This window comes from Chlorocebus sabaeus, chromosome 19, assembly GCF_047675955.1.
Source record: "Chlorocebus sabaeus isolate Y175 chromosome 19, mChlSab1.0.hap1, whole genome shotgun sequence".
NCBI lineage: Eukaryota > Metazoa > Chordata > Mammalia > Primates > Cercopithecidae > Chlorocebus > Chlorocebus sabaeus.
In genome coordinates this window covers 31144514-31163762 of record NC_132922.1, presented here as the reverse complement: position 1 = coordinate 31163762, position 19249 = coordinate 31144514, and the positions used below count along the sequence as shown (strand labels likewise).

The 19249-nt window shown below is 52.0% G+C and overlaps 1 protein-coding gene across 21 annotated transcripts in view; it reads left to right on the top strand.

Annotated features, from left to right (window-relative positions):
- The window catches only part of TANGO2 (transport and golgi organization 2 homolog), a 48965-nt gene that overhangs the window by 15972 nt on the left and 13744 nt on the right, over nucleotides 1-19249 (top strand). For 12 of the 21 annotated variants that reach the window (XM_073007002.1, XM_073006999.1, XM_037994857.2 and 9 more), the window contains 4 exons: nucleotides 478-572; nucleotides 7410-7498; nucleotides 16281-16400; nucleotides 17253-17367. In XM_073007002.1, the coding sequence (XP_072863103.1) occupies nucleotides 517-572; nucleotides 7410-7498; nucleotides 16281-16400; nucleotides 17253-17367 (380 nt within the window). In that variant the 5' untranslated portion in view covers nucleotides 478-516. Of the gene's footprint in view, nucleotides 1-477; nucleotides 573-607; nucleotides 813-7409; nucleotides 7499-16280; nucleotides 16401-17252; nucleotides 17368-19249 lie in introns of those variants that run through there. The other 9 variants (XR_012089538.1, XM_073007007.1, XM_037994870.2 and 6 more) reach the window with 4 other exon arrangements.

Here is a 19249-nt window from a genome sequence, read left to right as displayed (position 1 = left end):
TTGCTTGTTGAAACTGTGCTGGGTGTGCCTACCTATCTGACACCTGATTTTGCAAGGCTGTTGTTAAAAGTCTCACTTTTTCTGTTCTCTGGGTCTCTGAGCTCATTCTTTAAGTTTGGATGGGTAAGTTTGTTTTTCACAGTGTGGCTCCTGCCCTCACTGCTGCTGCCCCCTTTGGGCCCCCCAGCCCCTCAGCTCGGTGTGTCCAAGCCTTCAGAGTACCGTGGTGCTGATGAGATGCTTCTGTTCAGGGCTGATGTTGCAGGTGGTGGAGAGACAGTCTGGCCAGTGCTGATGAGTGTATGGGTTTGGGAGGTGTTTGTGTGGCGCTGGCCAGGAATGTGGTGTCCAGTTCCCCCACACCCAGCAAGCGGTATAGGCAGCACAGAGGTGGTTCTGTTCTGGCCTGTTGCAGGTTCGGAGGGCAGCTCTGAGTATCTGGCATCCACTCAACTCGGTGTTTTCCTTTTCCCGCAGACCTCTCAACCTGTGTGAGCAGAGCCGCCCTGCGCCACCATGTGCATCATCTTCTTTAAGTTTGATCCTCGCCCTGTTTCCAAAAATGCATACAGGTAACCCCCTCGCTCTGCGTCTGCGGCACCCTGCAGGGTCCTGTGTGCCCAGCCAGTTCTCATGCCACCCGAGCTGCTGTGTGCAGGAAGGTGTGTGGGCCAGGTCGGGGCTGCACAGGCCTGGCACTACCCTCCAGGACAGGGTCACTCAGTGTGGGATGCTGTCAGAATGCCTCTCGGGGCGGGGACTCCAGTCGATGTACAAAGACGTGAAGACTCAGCCACAGAAGGCAGCCATAGGTAGGACAGAGGAGTGACATGGGTCCAGGCGGGCTGCAGTTCTATGGGCTTTGAGGAGGGTCGGGCGGCAGAACCGGGGCAACAGTGTCAGTGAGTGAGAGCCAGCTTGGGCTGGCTGGTCGCAGCTGCTGGTGAGAAGTCAGAGTGGTGGCCAGGCTAGGGGTCTGTGTGTGGGTTCTGAGCTGAGGAAGAAGGACCTGGGGTAGAGGGGACGCTGAGGACCAGCCAGAGGAGTCAGGAAACCAAGGCCAGAAGCCACCCCTGACCCTGGACTCAGGACGGCCACACCTCCATTCCCTAGGACACCCCAGCATTTATCCCCACGGAGAGTGAGGCAGAGATGTAACCCATGCCCAAAATGAAACTTGTAACCATCTGTAATGCAACTGCTTGGGAAGCTTTCATCATTTTCAAATCTATACCAGAAATGATTTGAACCATTTCAAGAGGGTCTCAGATTTGAGTCATCACAAAGTTGCATAGACATCATGCTGCTTGACTTTAAGGCTGAGTGAAGTCATTTCAGGCCAAGGAATCGGGAAGGAAGAGTGTCTGGTGTTTTCCCTTTTTGTAGTTGGGTGAGTGGCAGGGTCAGGCTAGGGTCCAAGCAGCAGACAGCATGCTGCAGGGAAGGTGGAAGAAATGTTAAGAAAGAACTATTGTCTGCCACAGGGACTGGAGTAGCGTTGGGCTGGGTAATGAGGGAACAGAATTCTAAAGAATGTAGGGGCCGGATGCGGTGGCTCACACGTATAATCCTGGTGCTTTGGGAGGCCGAGGTGGGTGGATCACAAGGTCAGGAGATTGTGACCATCCTGGCTAGCATGGTGAAACCCCGTCTCTACTAAAAGTACAAAAAATTAGCCGGGCCTGGTGGCGGGTGCCTGTAGTCCCAGCTACTCAGGAGGCTGAGGCAGGATAATTGCTTGAACCTAAGAGGGAGAGGTTGCAGTGAGCTGACATTGCACCACTGCACCCCAGCCTAGGTGACAGAGCAAGACTCCATCTCAAAAAAAAAAAAAAAAAAAGAATGTAAGGGTCGGGTGTGGTGGTTCACGCCTGTAATCCCAGCGCTTTGGGAGGCCGAGGTGGGCGGATCACGAGATCAGGAGATCGAGACCATCCAGGCTAACATGGTGAAACCTGTCTCTACTAAAAATACAAAAAATTAGCTGGGCGTGGTGGCATGCACCTGTAGTCCCAGCTACTTAGGAGGCTGAGGCAGGAGAACTCAGAAGGGTTGAACCCAGACAGCAGAGGTTGCAGTGAGCCAAGATCACGCCACTGCACACCAGCCTGGGCGACAGAGCAAGACTCCATCTTAAAAAAAAAAAAACAAAACAAAAAGAACACACAATTAAGGGCTGGGTGCAGTGGTCAGCACTTTGGGAGGCCGAGGTGGGCGGATCACAAGGTCAGGAGATCCAGACCATCCTGGCTAACAGGGTGAAGCCACATCTCTACTAAAAACGCACAAAAAAACTAGCTGGGTGTGGTGGTGGGTGCCTGTAGTCCCTGCTACTTGGGAGGCCGAGGTGGGAGAATGGCGTGAACCTGGGAGGCAGAGCTTACAGTGAGCCGAGATTGTGCCACTGCACTCCCGCCTGGGCAACAGAGTAAGACTCCATCTGAAAAAAAAAAAAAAGATTAAGGTAAAATTAGGTCATGTGGGTAGGCCCTAATCAATATGATGGGTGACTCAGATACGCACAGGGGAAGCTGGTGTGTATACAGAGATAGAAGCAGTTGTCTGTATACCGAGAAGACCCTCAAAAGGAGCCAGCCCTGCTGACGCCTTGATCTTGGATCTCCAGCATCCAATGCTGCGAGACAATAGTGTCTGTTGTTGCAGCCGCCTAGTCTGTGGCAGCCCCAGGAAACTAGCACGCTGAGGAGAGCCGGCCAGCTCTGTATGCGTTTCAGGGCTGCCTCCTGCAGGCTGCCGAAGAGACTCAACCCACCCCGAGTGCTCCCACCTCTGGGAAGAAAGCTTGTTGGCCAGTCTGCAGGTGCTGGTCAGTGCCACCGGTCCCCTGGGTGGAGAGGAGGAGGGTTGACATGGGCCCCTCTTGCTTTCACCCGTGTGTTGCTGCCAGGACCTGTCCTGTGGTTTCTGCCATACCAGTTGGCCTTGGGATTTCTCTGGACTAGTTTCCGAAGCTGTAAGCCAAAGGTGAAATGTGCCACCTCTGGGTGACTGAGCAAATGTGCTCTGTGTTTTCCTGACTTCACGGGAGGGTGTGAGACACTTCTGGTGGCTGCTGCTGCTCTGGCTGTGGGGTGTCCAGCCAGGAGAAGGGCACGCTGCAGGCTGGGAGCACAGGTGCTTCTACCGAGCCCCAGACAGCACCTCTGTAGCACTTGGGGAGGCTTTGTACAGGTACCTAGCTAGGCTGGGCTGGACTCCTCACCTGTGGACTGGGGTAAAAAGTGGGGTGCTTTAGCCCACTATGTTTTTATTATTATTGTTGTTGTTTTAGAGACAGGATCTTGCTCTGTTGCCCAGGCTGGAGTACAGTGGTGTGATCATAGCTTACTGCAGCCTCAAACTCCCCGGCTCAAGTGATCCTCCCACTGCAGCATGCCTAAGTAACTGGGACTACACCATGCCCGGCTAATTTTGTTTTTTTTTTGGTAGAGAGAAGGTCTCGCTATGTTGTCCTGGGTGGTCTGGAACTCCTCCTGCCTCAGCCTCCCAAAATGCTGGGATTACAGGTGTGAGCCACCATGCCCAGCCTAGGCCTCCGTGTTTGGTAATTTGATACCCATCACAGAAATCCAAGACCCCGCAGCAAGATAACAGTCACTTCATCATGTCACCCTACCTCTTTCGAAACTGCCTGTTTACGGCCAGGCGTGGTGGCTCACGCCTGTAATTCCAGCACTTTGGAAGGCCAAGGTAGGTGGATCACTTGAGGTCAGGAGTTCAAGACCAGCCTGGCCAACATGGTGAAACCCCGTCTCTACTAAAAATACAAAAATTAGCCTGGCGTGGTGGCGCACACCTGTAATCCCAGCTATTAGGGAGGCTAAAGCAGGAGAATCACTTGAGCTTGGGAGGCAGAGGTAGCAGTGAACTGAGATAGCACCACTGTACTCCAGCCTGGGTGACAGAGCGAGACTCCATCTCAAAAACAAACAAACAAACAAACAAACAAAACAACTGCCTGTTTATAGCCCCATGCAATGCCCCTTGCTGACTTCAGCCTGGAGTGGCTGCAGGACAAGCCGTTACTTCATGGGGCAGCTTCCATGGGGTCACTACTCAGGGTTTGATCACTGGATCTCAGGCCAGAGTACCTCCTATCTATCTGTCACCAAACTGCCTCCCAGACAGTGCACACACTCACCCCCCAGCAGAACACACTCGCCCCCTGAGATGATGCATATGCCCCCTGAGACGGTGCACACACTCACCTTGCCTAGCAGCGTGGGTGTCAAGTGGTGATGGATAATTAGTGGTTTCAGTTATTGGAACAAAATAAAGCCGGGGTGACTTGCCATCCTCAGGGACCTCGCCGTGGTGGGTGCATCCCTGTCTCTCTGGACGTGGGGCGCAGATAGGCTTCTATCCATGTGCAGCCCTACCAGTGATGACGGAGAGAGCTACTTCCTCCCCTCTTTGGGGCTTGATCTGGGTACTCGGCATGCTGGCTCATCCCTGAATTATGTATTCAATGAAATCCCTGGCAAACCACCAGCAATTCAGCTAAACAGTGACTGCTGGTACAAAAATAACCTGGCAATTAATGTTCCTGAGTTATTAGACAAACATATATAATTGCTCCTTGTTTAAAAACAGACAGCTGAACATCTTAGGACAGAAGTCCATGCTCATTCAGCTTTTCTTCTTACTTTTCCCCCCTTTATTTTCCCTTTGCAAGAGCATTATGTCAGAATCAGCACCCGAAGCCAACAGCCACAGGCTGGTTTGGGGTTGGACTGGGATGAGATGTCCCTGGCTCCCCCAACCCCTGTTCACCTGCAGGGCTCTGGGACGTGGAAGCATAGGAGGAAGGTATTTAAGAGAGAATGCTGAGCAGAACCACATGGAGCTTGACCCCACCCATGGGGTGGAGGAGCTCTCATCCCAGACCCTGGCGCATCCCCACCATAGCACTCAGGGACTGCGGTGTTCTCCCTTCTTCTGCCCACTGGCCAGGTCACAGCCAGTGGGCATCTTCTACAAGACTGGCCCATCCAGGTCTGGGGCAGGTGCACTGCCTTCTACTGCACTGTCCAGCCCACGGAAGGTGGGCTCTACTGCCATCCCCGCTGCAGAGGTTGGGGGGCACTTCTGCCCAGAAGGGACATGGAGACTTGGTCCAGGTCTGGGTTGAAACATGGCAGTTAGAGGTACAAAGGCTGAGGCTCATATCAGGGACAGAGACCACCTCCCCCTACCCCAGGAAGCACATTCCCAAGACCTGGTACAGGCCTGGGGCCAGCTGGGCATCAGAGCAGGCTGAGTGAGGCACCCTGGAAGTGCTGAGGCTTCCGTAGCAGACCCCAAGGGCTCTAGGCATGGCACAGTCTCTGGCAACAACCAAAAGCATTTCCCCAGTTCTGCAGGCAGGAAGCTTCAGGGGCAGATGCTGAGTTGGGGGGCACACATGTGCACATAGGCCTCCAAGGGCATGAGTGATGGGTGCAAGCACCACTTTCTTTTTTATTTGAAATGGAATCTCGCTCTGTCACCCAGGCTGGAGTGTAATGGTGCGATCTCAGCCCATTGCAACTTCTGCCTACCAAGTTCAAGCAATTCTGTGCCTCAGCCTCCCAAGCAGTTGGAATTACAGGTGCCCACCACCACGTCCAGCTGATTTTTGTATTTTTAGTAGAGACAGGGTTTCACTATCTTGGCCAGGCTGGTCTTGAACTCCTGACCTCGTGATCCACCCTCATTGGCCTCCCAAAATGCTGGCATTACAGGCATGAGCCACCGCACCCAACCATGAGCACCACTTTCACTCCCAATTTTATGAATGTCTGTTATTTCACATTTCATCAGAAGCAAATGTTTTATGAACTTAATGTGCAGTGATCAATATGGAAATTATTTGTAAACACTTGTCAGGATCTCACCACTGCAGCTTGGTTTCATACTCACAGTGTGATGGTAGGACAGCTGAGCCCTGCTCCTTGGAGCTGCCTCTCCATGGCACAAGTGTTCAGGGGGTCTTCAGCCATCATTTTTTTTTTTTTTTTTTTTTTTTTTTTTTTAGAGACAGGGTTTCTCTGTTCCCCAGATTGGAGTACATTGGTGCAGTCACAGCTCACTGCAGCCTCAAACTCCTGGGCTCAAATGATCCTGCTGCCTTAGCCTCCCAAGTAGTTGGGAATACAGGCATGCACCACCATGCCTGACTAATTTTTGTTTTTGTTTTTGGTTTTGGTTTTTTTGTAGATATGGGGTCTTACTTTCTTGCCCAAGCTGGTCTCAAAACTCCTAGGCTCAAGTGATCCTCCCACTTTGGCCTCCCAAACTGCTGGGATTATGGGTGTCATCCACTGTGCCTGGCCCAGCCATTGCTTCTTAGATCCTCAGGTCTAACGGATATTGCAGGAACTGACCCCTTCACTCAGTCACCACTATGTCCTTATTTGTTTTCTTCTAGTGTCCAAGCTGGGACTTGAAACTCAGTTTTCTTTCCTCAAGACCAGGGCTATTAAAGTTTAGATGTCTCTCCTAATTGCAAAAGAAATATTTATTTGATTAGGCTGGGTGTGGTGGCTCACACCTGTAATCCCAGCACTTGGGGAGGCCGAGGCGGGTGGATCATTTGAGGTCAAGAGTTCAAGACCAGCTTGGCCAACATAGTGAAACCCCATCTCTACTAAAAGTACAAAAAATTAGCTGGGTGTGGTGGTGGGTGCCTGTAATCCCAGCTACTCAGGAGGCTGAGGCTGGAGAATAGCTTGAACCCGGGAGGCGGGAGTTGCAGTGAGCTGAGATCGCGTCACTGCACTCCAACTTGGGTGAGAGAGCGAGACTCCATCTCAAAAAATAAAAATAAATAAAAATAGAAATATTTGTCTGATTCATAATGCAAAAAACCTAGTAAGACAGAGAAGTTCCCATCCACTCCCCACCGACCCCAGAAATTAACTCCAAAAGACACAGAATGGAGCAGCCCTCAGACGCCCACATGCTGTGCCGTTCAATCTGTATCCTTGAGCTCACGCTTCCAGGAGCCCATGGATTTGTTGTGGGTGTTCCCAGCGCTGGGGACAGATGGACAGAAGGAGGGACAGGCCCCCACCCTCCAGCCTGGGCTCCAGGCATGCTTGGTGCCAGCCCCTAAGGGCCTGGCAGAGCCGTCTCCCGCCATTGAGTGGTGTGGATGTGTGTCCCTGCCCAGCATCCTCCTGTTTACGGGCAAGGCTCTGAGTGCAGTCCCAGCTGCAGGCTCCCGAGAGCTCACCTGGAGCCACTGTGCTCCTTCCTCCCGTGCAGGTGCGGCGGGACTGCTGGCTTCCTGCCCTCTCTGAGACTGGCCCTTATTGCCACTGAGGCCAGTTTGGTGTGTGAAGAGAGAAAAAGACTTGGCTCGCTCGTTTCCATCTGAAGCCATCAGTGGTGCTTTCCTCTTGCAGGCTCATCTTGGCAGCCAACAGGGATGAATTCTACAGCCGACCCTCCAAGTTAGCTGACTTCTGGGGGAACAACAACGAGATCCTCAGTGGTGAGTCTTCCTGCGTGCTCCGCGATGGCTGTGCCTTGTTACTTTCCTAGCCCCTGCGTGGCCGAGTGACCCTAACTGAGTGGTGCTGCTTCCGAGTGTGATGGCAGGGTGTAGAGGTGGAACCGATGGGGCTCGTGGTCGGGGCCAGTCCCAGCACTGGGCATCGCCAGAGCTGCCCACCCAGCACTGTCTGCACCGCTTCCTGTGCCATGCGTCTGCACAGGAGCCCCATCGTGCGAAAGGATCAGTTGGTTTTATTTGGATCCTCCTTTTTGCTGAGGGCATGTGGGTGGATTTGTGTGATGTACAGATCCACACTCAGTCACGCTGTGAAGCGACCCAGTCATGTGAGTGTGTGCATGCGTGTGTATGTGTGCGTGCCTGTGTTTGTGTTTGTGCATGAGCACACTTGCTTCAGGGATGGCGGGGCTGGGTTTGGGGAGCCGCTGGTGCTGAAGCCCTGTCACCTGCACCATGCCTGTGTTGCATGAGGTGTATTCATAGGGCAGAAGTAGGGGTGAGAACCAGGTCCTCCCCTCCAAAGATACCAGCCTCATTGAAGTCCTGTTGGACAGGAAGCAGTTCCTGCCCATGGGGTGGTGGGAGTCTACATGGAAGATGTGCAGAGATGGCTGGTGAGGCCACAGGTTACTCTGCCTGTGTACCAGGCGCCAAGTGGACCCGAGTCATCCTGGCATGCTCCAGGGTGCCCACTCAGGCCAGATGTGTGACCTCGTGGGCCCATGGAGGCTGTGTGTACCCTGTGCTGCCTCCCAGGCTGGGAGGGCAGGTGTTGGGATTACAGGTGTGAGCCCAACACTTTGGGAGGCAGGGAGGCTGAGGCAGGAGGATTACTTGAGCCCAGGAGTGCAAGACCAGTCTGGGCAACATGGCAAAACCCTGTCTCTACAAAAAAAATACAAAAATGAGCCAGGCATGGTGGCGTGTGCCTGTGGCCCCAGCTACTCAGGAGGCTGAGGCTAGAGAATTGCTTGAGGCCAGAAAGCAGAAGTTTCAATGAGCTGAGATTGTGCCACTGTACTCCAGCGTGGGTGACAGAGCAAGACCCTGTCTCATTCAATCAATCAATCAATCAAATAAAAGCTCAGCTGTGGGGTTTTGTGAGGACTCCTATGTAGGCCTGTGGCCTGGCAGTAGTATGAGAATGCTGCTGAGGCTGAGTGGTCCTGGCACCGTGTGGGAGGAGGACGGGTGCATGGAGACTGAGGCAGGGCGGTCCTAGGCCTGCTGGTATAGGAGGATGCAGTGGGTGCAGGGCTGGTCAGGACGGGTGGGTAAAGGCACGGGACTGATGTCCTTGGAAAGTGGAAAGTTTTTGTAGATGAAGACGTGGTGGCTCAGAGGGTTTCCCTCCTCTGGCTCCTTGACTATTGTGCCCTCCTGGGCTCCATCCCACCTTGGCACCCAGGTCTGTCAGCTGCCTCTGAACTAGTGCCAACCCCAGGAGCTCCAGTCTTATGGAATTGTTCACCCCTGTGGTGTTTTGATGGTGGCAGCTGGTGCACGGATGTACACGGGCTCCTGCCAAGTGTCGGGGTGACCATATCACTAAAGCCCACATCCTCTCACTCTCTGGTGTCACCAGATTGTGTGCAAAAGTTTAGGACGGTGGTTCTCCAGGTGTGGTCCTTGGGCCTGTAGCACTAGCTTTACTTGAGAACTTGTTGGAAGTGAAATCACCCTGGTGCAGTGGCTCACGCCTGTAATCTCAGCACTTTGGGAGTCCAAGGCAGGAGGATCCCTTGAGGCCAGGAGCTTGAGACCAGCCTGGGCAACATAGTGAGTCCCTGTCTCTACAACAACAACAAAAAATTAGCCAGATGTGGTGGCACATGTCTGTTGTCCCAGTTACTCAGGAGGCTGAGGTGGGAGGATCACCTGGGCCTGGGAGGTAGAAGGTGTAGTGAACTAAGATTGAGCCACCACAGTCCAGCCTAGGCAAGAGAGTAAGACCCTGTCTCAAAAAAAAAAAAAAAAAAAGAAAAGAAAAACAAAAAAGGAAATGCAAATCAAAATCATTAAATTCATAAAAATTTGGCCATTACTTCTTTTTTTTTTTTTTTTTTTGAGATGGAGTTTCGCTTTTGTTGCCCAGGCTGAAGTGCAATGGTGCCATCTCAGCTCACCACAACCTCCGCCTCCCAGGTTCAAGCTATTCTCCTGCTTCAGCCTCCCAAGTAGCTGGGATTACAAGCATGTGCCACCACACCAGGCTAATTTTGTACTTTTAGTAGAGATGGGGTTTCTCCATGTTGGTCAGGTTGGACTCAAACTCCCAACCTCAGGTGATCTGCCTGCCTCGGCCTCCCAAAATGCTGGGATTAGAGGCATGAGCTACTGCGCCCAGCGGCCATTACTTCTTCAAGTAGTTCTTCTGTCTTCTCCCTCACTCTCTCCTTCCCTCCAGTTACATACATATATTAGTTCACTTGCCTTTGTCCCACACCTCTGTGATGCCCTCTGTGTACTTTTCTCGGTGCTTCTGGATCTTGCGGTTTTCCAGCCTGGTGTCTGGGAGCCAGCCCTACTCCCCGGCCTGTGTGAGCACTGGTGGTTCTTGCCCCCGTGTCATATAGTCTCCTCCCTGAGATGCTGACCAGACATTCTCTGTGCAGCTCCTTCCTCTCTGTACTTTTGTGCCACTGTCTTAGTTCGTTTGTGTTGCTCTAAAGGAAAAAGCTGAGTCTGGGTAATTTTTGTTGTTGTTGTTGTTGGAGATAGAGTCTCACTCTGTGGCCCAGGCTGGAGTGCAGTGGCACAATCCTGTCTCAGTGCAGCCTCTAACTCCTGGCCTCAAGTGATCCTCCGACCTCCGCCTCCCAAGTAGCTGGGACTACAAGTGCATACCACCATGCCCAGCTCATTTCTAAAAATAATTTGTAGCCACAAATACTTGCTGTGTTGCACAGGCTAGTTTCAAACTCCTGGCCCAAAGTGATTTTCCTTTTTTGGCCTCCCAAAGTGCTGGGATTACAGGTATAAGCCACGGTGCCCAGCCAAGGCTGGGTAATTTTTCTTTTTTTTTTTGAAACAGAGTCTTGCTCAGTTGCTTAGGCTGGAGTGCAATGGTGTAATCTTGGTTCACTGCAACCTTTACCTCCCAGATTCAAGTGATTCTCTTGCCTCAGTCTCCCGAGTAGCTGGGATTATAGGCACCCGCCACCACGCCCAGCTAATTTTTGTATTTTTTTTATTATTATACTTTAAGTTCTAGGGTACATGTGTACAGCGTGCAGGTTTGATACATAGGTATACATGTGCCATGTTGGTTTGCTGCACCCATCAACTCGATATCCACATTGGGTATTTCTCCTAACGCTATCCCTCCCCCAACGCAATTTTTGTATTTTTAGTTGGGATGGGGTTTCACCAGGTTGGCTGGGCTGGTCTCGAACTCCTGACCTCAAGTGATCCACAAGACTGGGTAATTTATAAAGAAAAGAGGTTTATTTGGCTTAGAGTTCTGCAGGAGACCTGAAGCATGGTGTCAGCATCTGCTTCTGATGCAGGCCTCAGGAAGCTTCCAATGATGATGGAAGGGGAAGGGGAGATGGTATGTGCAGATCACACTCGGAGAGAGGAAGCCAGAGAGAGCGGGGAGGTGCCACGCTGTTTTAAACAATCAGTTCTCAGAGGAACTAATAGAGCTAGAACTCATCACTGTGAGGACAGCACCATTCATGAAGGATCTGCCATTAGGTAGATCTATCTCCCATTAAGCCCCACTTCCAACATTGGGGATCAGTTTTTTGAGGTTTTGTTTTTTTTTTTTTGAGACAGAGTTGCACTATTGTTGCCCAGGCTGGAGTTCTGTGGTGCTATCTCGGCTCACCTTAACCTCCTCCCAGGTTCAAGCGATTCTCCTGCCTCAGCTTCCCAAATAGCTGGGATTACAGGCACCTGCCACCATGCCCAGCTAATTTTTTGTTTTTACTAGAGACAGGGTTTCACCATGTTGGCCTGGCTGATCTGGAACTCCTGACCTCAGCCTCCCAAAGTGCTGAGATAGAGGCGTGAGCCACCTCACCCAGCCCGGGGATCAGATTTTAACATGAGGTCTGAGGGACAAACATCCAAACTATGGCAGCCATGAACTCTGGGTGTCTCACTTTCCCCAAACACTAAGCCCCTCTTCTCAGCTCAGGGAGTCTGCTGAATTCAGCCTGGTCCCACCGCTCCCTGGGCTGGGTCCTGGAGCCTCTCTAATCATGGGCTTACTTTGTTTCCTCTCTCATATCCTTTTTTGTAAAACCCATTTGATATGGTTTGGCTGTGTCCCCACCCAAATCTCATCTTGAATTGTAGTTCCCAAAATCCCCACGTGTCCTGGGAGAGACCCAGTGGGAGGTAATTGAATCATGGGGCAGTTACCCCCATGCCGTTGTTCTCATGATAGTGAGTGAGTTCTCATGCAATCTGATGGGGTTTTTTGGTTTGTTTTGTTTTGGTTTTGGTTTTGGTTTTGGTTTTTTTTGAGACAGAGTTTTGCTCTTGTTACCCAGGCTGGAGTGCAATGTTGCGATCTTGGCTCACTACAACCTCCACCTCCCAGGTTCAAGCAATTCTCCTGACTCAGCCTCCTGAGTAGCTGGAATTACAGCTGCTTGCCACCATGCCCGGCTCATTTTTGTGTTTTTATTAGAGATGGGGTTTCACCATGTTGGCCAGGCTGGTCTCGAACTCCTGACCTCAGGTGATCTTCCTGCCTCGGCCTTCCAAAGTGCTGGGATTACAGGCATGATCCACTGCTCCCAGCCAAGATCTGATGGTTTTATAAGGGGCTTTTCCTGCTTTGCTTGGAACTTCTTCCTGCTACCATGTGAAGAAGGACATGTTTGTTTCCCCTTCCGCCACGATTTTAAGTTTCCTGAGTCCTCCCCAGCCATGCTGAACTATGAGTCACAGCTCTTTCCTTTATAAATTACCCAGTCTTGGGTATGTCCTTGTAGCAGCATGAGAATGGACTAATAAATACACCATTGTTTCATGTGTTTTATTTATATTTTTTGGTTGTTTTATGCAGGAGGGTAAATCTGGTCCTTGTTACTTGGGCAAATTTGGAAGTTTTGTTCTTGTTTTAATTATTGATTTGTAAGAGTTGTTTATCCATTCTAGATATGAGTCCTTTGTGCCTACTCATTTCCTTAATGATAACTTTTGGTGAGCAGAATTTTTTTTTATTTTTTTTATTTTTTTTAAGGTAGAGTCTCAGTCTCATTCTGTCGCCAGGCTGGAGTGCAGTGGTGCAATCTCAGCTCACTGCAACCTCCGCCTCCGAGGTTCAAGCGATTCTCCTGCCTCAGCCTCCGGAGTAGCTGGGACCACAGGTGTGCACCACCACGCCCAGCTAATTTTTGTATTTTTAGTAGAGATGGGATATCACCATGTTGGCCAGGATGGGCTCTATCTCTTGACCTCGTGATCCACCTGCCTCAGACTCCCAAAGTGCTGGGATTGCAGGTGTGAGCCACCACGTCCAACCAGAATATTTTATTTTAACAAAGTATAGTTTATCTTCTTTTATGAGTTGTTCTTTTTGTGTCTTATCCAGAAAGTCTCTGCCTACCCAGAGGAAAATATATAACAATATTTTCTTCCGTTTGCTTCTAGAAGCCTAATTTTGGTTTTTGTGTTTGGTCTATGATTTATCTCAAGGTTTTATACATAATGTGAGGTAGGGGTTGAGATTTACTGCCTCCCACCCCCAAATCTCTCTAGTTGTTCCAGCATCATTTATTAAATGGATTTTCTTTTGCCTAGTTCATTACTATGGCAACTTGGTTGTACATCAGTTGAACATATACGTGTGGGTCTATTCCTGACTCTATTGTGTCCCTTTGATCTACGTATCTGTCTTGATGTCAACACCACACAATCTTTGAGTGCTGTTGCTTTTTAGTAAGTCTTGAAATCAGGCTGGGCCCGGTGGCTCACACCTGTAATCTCAGCACTTTGGAAGGCTGAGGCAGGCAGATCACCTGAGGTTGGGAGTTCAAGACCAGTCTGACCAACATGGAGAAACCCCGTCTCTACTAAAAATACAAAATTAGCCAGGTGTGGTGGTCCATGCCTGTAATCCCAGCTACTCAGGAGGCTGAGGCAGGAGAATCACTTGAACTTGGGAGGCGGAGGTTGCAGTGAGCCGAGATCATGCCATTGCACTCTAGCCTGGGCCACAAGAGCGAAACTCCATCTCAAAAAAAAAAAAATAGAAATCAGAAAGTGTGGGTCTACCTTCTTTTTCGGCACTATTTTGGCCATCCCAGTTCCTTTGTATACGCATAGATATTTTAGTCAGTCTGTTAATTGCTATAAAACAAAAAGCCCCCTGGGATTTTGACTGGGCAGGTGTTGAATCTATGGGTCATTTGGGGAGAAGTGTCACCTTAACAGTACTGAGTTGTCTAAGAAGTACCCAATGAAACAAATAACAACAACAAGAAACACTATTGAAGTTGGGCGCGGTGGCTCACGCCTGTAATCCCAGCACTTTGGGAGGCCGAGGTGGGCAGATCACGAGGTCAGGAGATCAAGACCATCCTGGCTAACATGGTGAAATCCCGTCTCTACTAAAAAAATGCGAACAAATTAGCCAGGTGTAGTGGTGGGCACCTGTAGTCCCAGCTTCTCGGGAGGCCAAGGCAGGAGAATGGCCTGAACCTGGGAGGCGGAGCTTGCAGTGAGCCGAGATCTCGCCACTGCACTCCAGCCTGGACGACAGATCGAGACTCCGTCTCAAAAAACAACAACAAAAAACAAACAAACAAACAAAAACCCCACTATTGAATCTTTCAGTCAGTGAATATGCACATCTCTCCTTAAATCAAGTCAGCTCAATTTGAGACCCTCAACAGTGCCCTGGAGTTTTCAGTCTTTGTCACCCATTTTTCATTAAATATTTTCGCGTTTTTTTTTTTTTTTTAAAATCACACCAAGGGTTTTAAAATGCTGTTATAAATGGTATATTTAAATTTTCGCTTTCCAGTTCTTGCTAGCATTTACTTATTAGTTCTAATACATTGGTCTCGGTATTCCTTTTGGATTTTCTTTATATATGATCCTGCTGTTTGCAAATACAGTTTTGTTTTGTTTGTTTGTTTTTGAGATAGAGTTTTGCTCTTGTTGCTCAGGCTGGAGTGCAATGGCGTGATCTCGGCTCACCACAACCTCCATCTCCTGGGTTCAAGCAATTCCCCTGCCTCAGCCTCCCGAGTAGCTGGGATTATAGGCTGCCTCAGCCTCCCAAGTAGCTGGGATTACAGGCATGTACCACCATGCCTGGCTAATTTTGTATTTTTAATAGAAATGGAGTTTCTCCATGTTGGTCAGGCTGATCTCGAACTCCCAACTTCAGGTGATCCGCCCACCTTGGCCTCCCAAAGTGCTGGGATTACAAGTGTGAGTCACTGCACGGGGCCACAAATACAGTTTTATTTCTTTATTTTTGATCTTTATATCTTTTTTTCTGTTATAATTGATTATTGTTATAAAAATAACAGGGCCAGGCACGGTGGCTCACGCCTATAATCCCAGCACTTTGGGAGGCCAAGGTGGCTGGATCACCTGAGGTTGGGAATTCGAGACCAGCCTGGCCAACATGGAGAAACTCCATTTCTACTAAAAATACAAAATTAGCTGGGCGTGATGGCATGTGCCTGTAATTCCAGCTACTCAGGAGGCTGAGGCAGGAGAATTGCTTGAACCCGGGGGGTGGAGGTTGCAGTGAGCCAAGATCGCACCATTGCACGCCAGCCTGGGCAACAAGAGTGAATCTCAGTCTCAAAAAAAAAAAATAATAATAATAATAAATAAAATAACATCCTAGGCAGTGCAGTGGCTCACTCCTGTAATCCCAGCACTTTGGGAGGCTGAGACAGGAGGATGGCTTGAGCCCAGGAGTTCAAGACAAGCCTGGGCAACACAGCGAAACCTTGTCTGTACAAAAAAGTGCAAAAATTAGCCGGGTGTGATGGTGCACGCCTGTGGTCCCAGCTATGTGGGCTGAGGTGGGAGGATCACTTGAGCCTGGGAGGTGGAGGTTGCAGTGAGCTATGTGATCGCCACTGAACTCCAGCTTGGGTGACAGTGAGACCCTGTCTCAAAAAAATAAAAAAAAATAATAATAAAAATAACATCTTAATGACAGCCTTTTTTGCCCCAATCTTTGGGTAAAATGACCCCCTGGTCTCCTGTGGCTTTCCGGGCCTCTCCAACCTTGTGGCACTAGCAGTGGCCCGCGCCCTGCAGAAGATTTGGCGGGGGTGAAGGTCCTGGTTGTGTGCTGGGCTCCGAGTGAAGGGCCTGCCCTTTGGGCCTGGTGCATCCTGCTGGGTGAGGACAGCCAGCGTCCCTGCACCCCATTCATGCGATTGGAGCCTAGTGCTGCCCCTCAGCCTTGGAGCTTGGGCTCCTCAGAGCCTGTGCAACTCTCCCGGCTCCAAAGGTTGCAGAGTGAGGGTCAGCCTCCTGGCCCAAGTGAGAGGATGTGTTCTGCAGGGCGTCTGTTGGGATAGGTGTGGTTGGTGTCATAGTCATCCTGCAGGGCAGGGATCTTGCTTGCATGACCCATGAGCCCCAGGGGCTGCCTGGCCTTGAAGAGTTCCAGCCACTATTCCATAGCTGGGGCTGCTGGGCCAAGCTGCATGTCCTCGAGGAGCTTGAGGCAGGAGCTGGGCCGAGTATGCGTCTCCCAGGGCTGGGGACCGGGGAGGGGGACTGGAATGGGTGGCATCAGTGGCGGTAACACTGTCGTCTGCCACAGGGCTGGACATGGAGGAAGGCAAGGAAGGAGGCACATGGCTAGGCATCAGCACACGTGGCAAGCTGGCAGCGCTCACCAACTACCTGCAGCCGCAGCTGGACTGGCAGGCCCGAGGGCGAGGTAAGGCGAGTGGGGTGCGACCAAGGTGAGACAGGGTAGGGTGGGGTGGGCCTAGGTGAGACAAGGTGGGGCCAAGGGACTACAGGACTGGCCAATGTATGATGGAGCATGGCGGGCCAAGGTAGGAAGTGCCAAGGTGCTTGTGCTCAGGTGTGGGATGGGGCAGGGCTGAGGTACCATGGGGCAGGGCCAGGTTCCAGAGTGGGCGGTGCCATAATGTGGCAGGGCAGAGCCCAGGTAAGGGTGAGGACAAGAAGGGGGCAAGCTGGGCCCCGGAGCAGATGGGGGGCTTCTGCGGGCATATCACCACCACCGCGGAGGTGTGCTGCAGGGGTATGTGGCAGAGACAGGAAGAGTGAGGAGGGGCATCCCCATTTCCCATGCCCTGGCCCTCTGGTGTCACAGCTGGGAGCCCACTCCCACCTGACCCACGCAGCACTGTTTGCTCCTCTTAGGGAGCACTCTCCACTTGTCCTCATTGCATGTCACTCCTGACTGCTGTGTCACTGTCCCCTGCCTGGAATGTGTGTAGAGTAGATGCCTTCCCCGAGATGACAGCTCTGTGGACACACATTGTCCCCACTGAAAGGTGTTGTTACTTCATGCTGGATTTCCATAGGAAGACATAGTGGGGAAAACATTTTTTTAATAAAATAAGCAGTTTTCAGTGCTGACCTGAGTGGCAGCCAGGCTAATGAGATGTGGCTGACTCTTGTGACAGTCATGACAGGCCAGGGCTCCAGTGGGTCCCCTCATCTTCCTGCATCCTCCCCAGGGGGCCCCACATCAGTGTTCCTGGGGGAAGAGCACATCCCTGCAGCTGTGGACACGGCATCTGTCCCCTGCCTACAGGTGAACTTGTCACTCACTTTCTGACCACTGACGTGGACAGCTTGTCCTACCTGAAGAAGGTCTCTATGGAGGGCCATCTGTACAATGGCTTCAACCTCATAGCAGCCGACCTGAGGTGGGTCTGCCAGAGGGGGATGGCGGCTCTGCCTAGCACTGCCTCGGGGGCAGGCCTCAGGCTCATCAGGAAGCCGGGTTCCTCTGGAGGCCGTGGCAGCCTCTCCAGGGACGTTGCTCCTCATGACTTGGCAAACATTCTGAGGAATGAGCCTGTCACAGATGTACCAACTCGGGTATTTGGGAGTGAAGCCCAAGGCTTCCTGTGATGGCATGAGGGCTGCTGGCTCCCTGGAGAAAGCTGAGGCTGTGAAGAACAGTCACATAGAGTGGCCCTGGCTGGGTCCTCCCTCCCACGGGCAGGCTGTGCAGAGCAGCCCTCGGCAGCCCTGGCCTGGAGTGGCTGGGATGCTGTGCTCTCAGGGAAGCTCCTGTTGGAGACGAGTCCACAGGAACTGCAGAGGTTTTGTGTGTTTTGCCCTTCCGTGAAGTGAGCATTCCTCCCTCCTGCCCTCCTCCGCCTCCAACGCCCCAGAACTTGGCGAATGCTGGTAGTCTGGGCCTTCCGCCAGGACAGGCAAACAGGAAGTGGTCGGCACACTGCGGCGGGCCCCGAAGCTGCCTCCTTCCACGAGGGCAGGTCCACAGGCCGCTGTCCTGGCTCCCGAGCCCCAGGCCTGCTATTCGTTGAGCATCCCTTGTGTGTGGCATGCCCAGCCCTGCCCCGCACGGGCCTGTGCACTTGCTATGGAGGCTCAGAGAGTTGCGGTGTCCCCTAGGTGGAGAGCCGAGGGCTGGCGTGGGGCACTTGCTGCCTGGAGCCCTTCTTCCTGCCCATGCCTTTGTGACTCCAGGTGGCAGAGCCCATGTGCTACCTGCAGGCCCCCATACTCAGGAACCACTTTCCCCGGTCAGTAGTTCCACGTGGGTCTGACTTAGCCTCAGGAGAATGGATTCGTGGCCGTGATGCCAGCAGAACTCGGCACTCAGCAGCTGTGTGGAGGTGGGGTACCAGGGGTGCCATGCCCTGAGCAGATGCATGGGCTCCTGTGGTTGGGGGGTGGGGTCTTGGGCTCCTCAGAGCCTATGCAACTCTCCCGGCTCCAAAGGCTGCAGAGTGAGCGTCAGCCTCCTGGACCTAGCCTGAGGATACAGGCAGTGGCAAGTAGAGCGTAACACAGGTCAGGCAAAAGCTGGTGCCAGGGCCGAGGCTGGAGGGTGGGGGACATCAGAGGTCAGCGAGCAGCCCTGCTGGTAGGTACAGATGAGGAAGCCAAGGCCTGGAAGGGAAAGAGGCTTGTCACGGCCACGGCTATCCCTGGGTGAGGCCTGCCCTCCGCCTGGCCTGTGGTAGTGCTGGCAGTGGCCCCAGCATGGGTGTCCAGTTCTGTAGGTCCTTACACAGAAAGTCCAGAGGAGCTTTTTGCCTACAAACAGTCTCTGAAATTGTGAACCGAGTGTCTTAGGAAAGTTGCCAAAGACCATGGTGAGGAAGAATGGGAATGGAATGTGAACGTGGACAGGGGGCCCTTGAAGGCTACTAGGGGTGGGGAAGGTGGGTCCCACCTGGTGGGCAGCACTTGGGGAGGAAGACACCACACCTGGCTCTTTCTCTGCATCTGTTCATCTCGAAGGGCCAGGGCTCCATGCCCAGCATCTGGCCTGGGAGGGCATCTCACAGGCCACAAAGAGATCCTCTTCACTTTGCAAAAAAGGCACTTCAAGTTCTAGAAGACTTACTGTGGTATTGAGGATTGGAATATTTTCAGCTGGGGAGCATTTTTTTTTTTTTTTTTTTTGAGACGGAGTCTCGCTCTGTCGCCCAGGCTGGAGTGCAGTGGCCGGATCTCAGCTCACTGCAAGCTCCGCCTCCCGGGTTCTCGCCATTCTCCTGCCTCAGCCTCCCGAGTAGCTGGGACTACAGGCGCCCGCCACCACGCCCG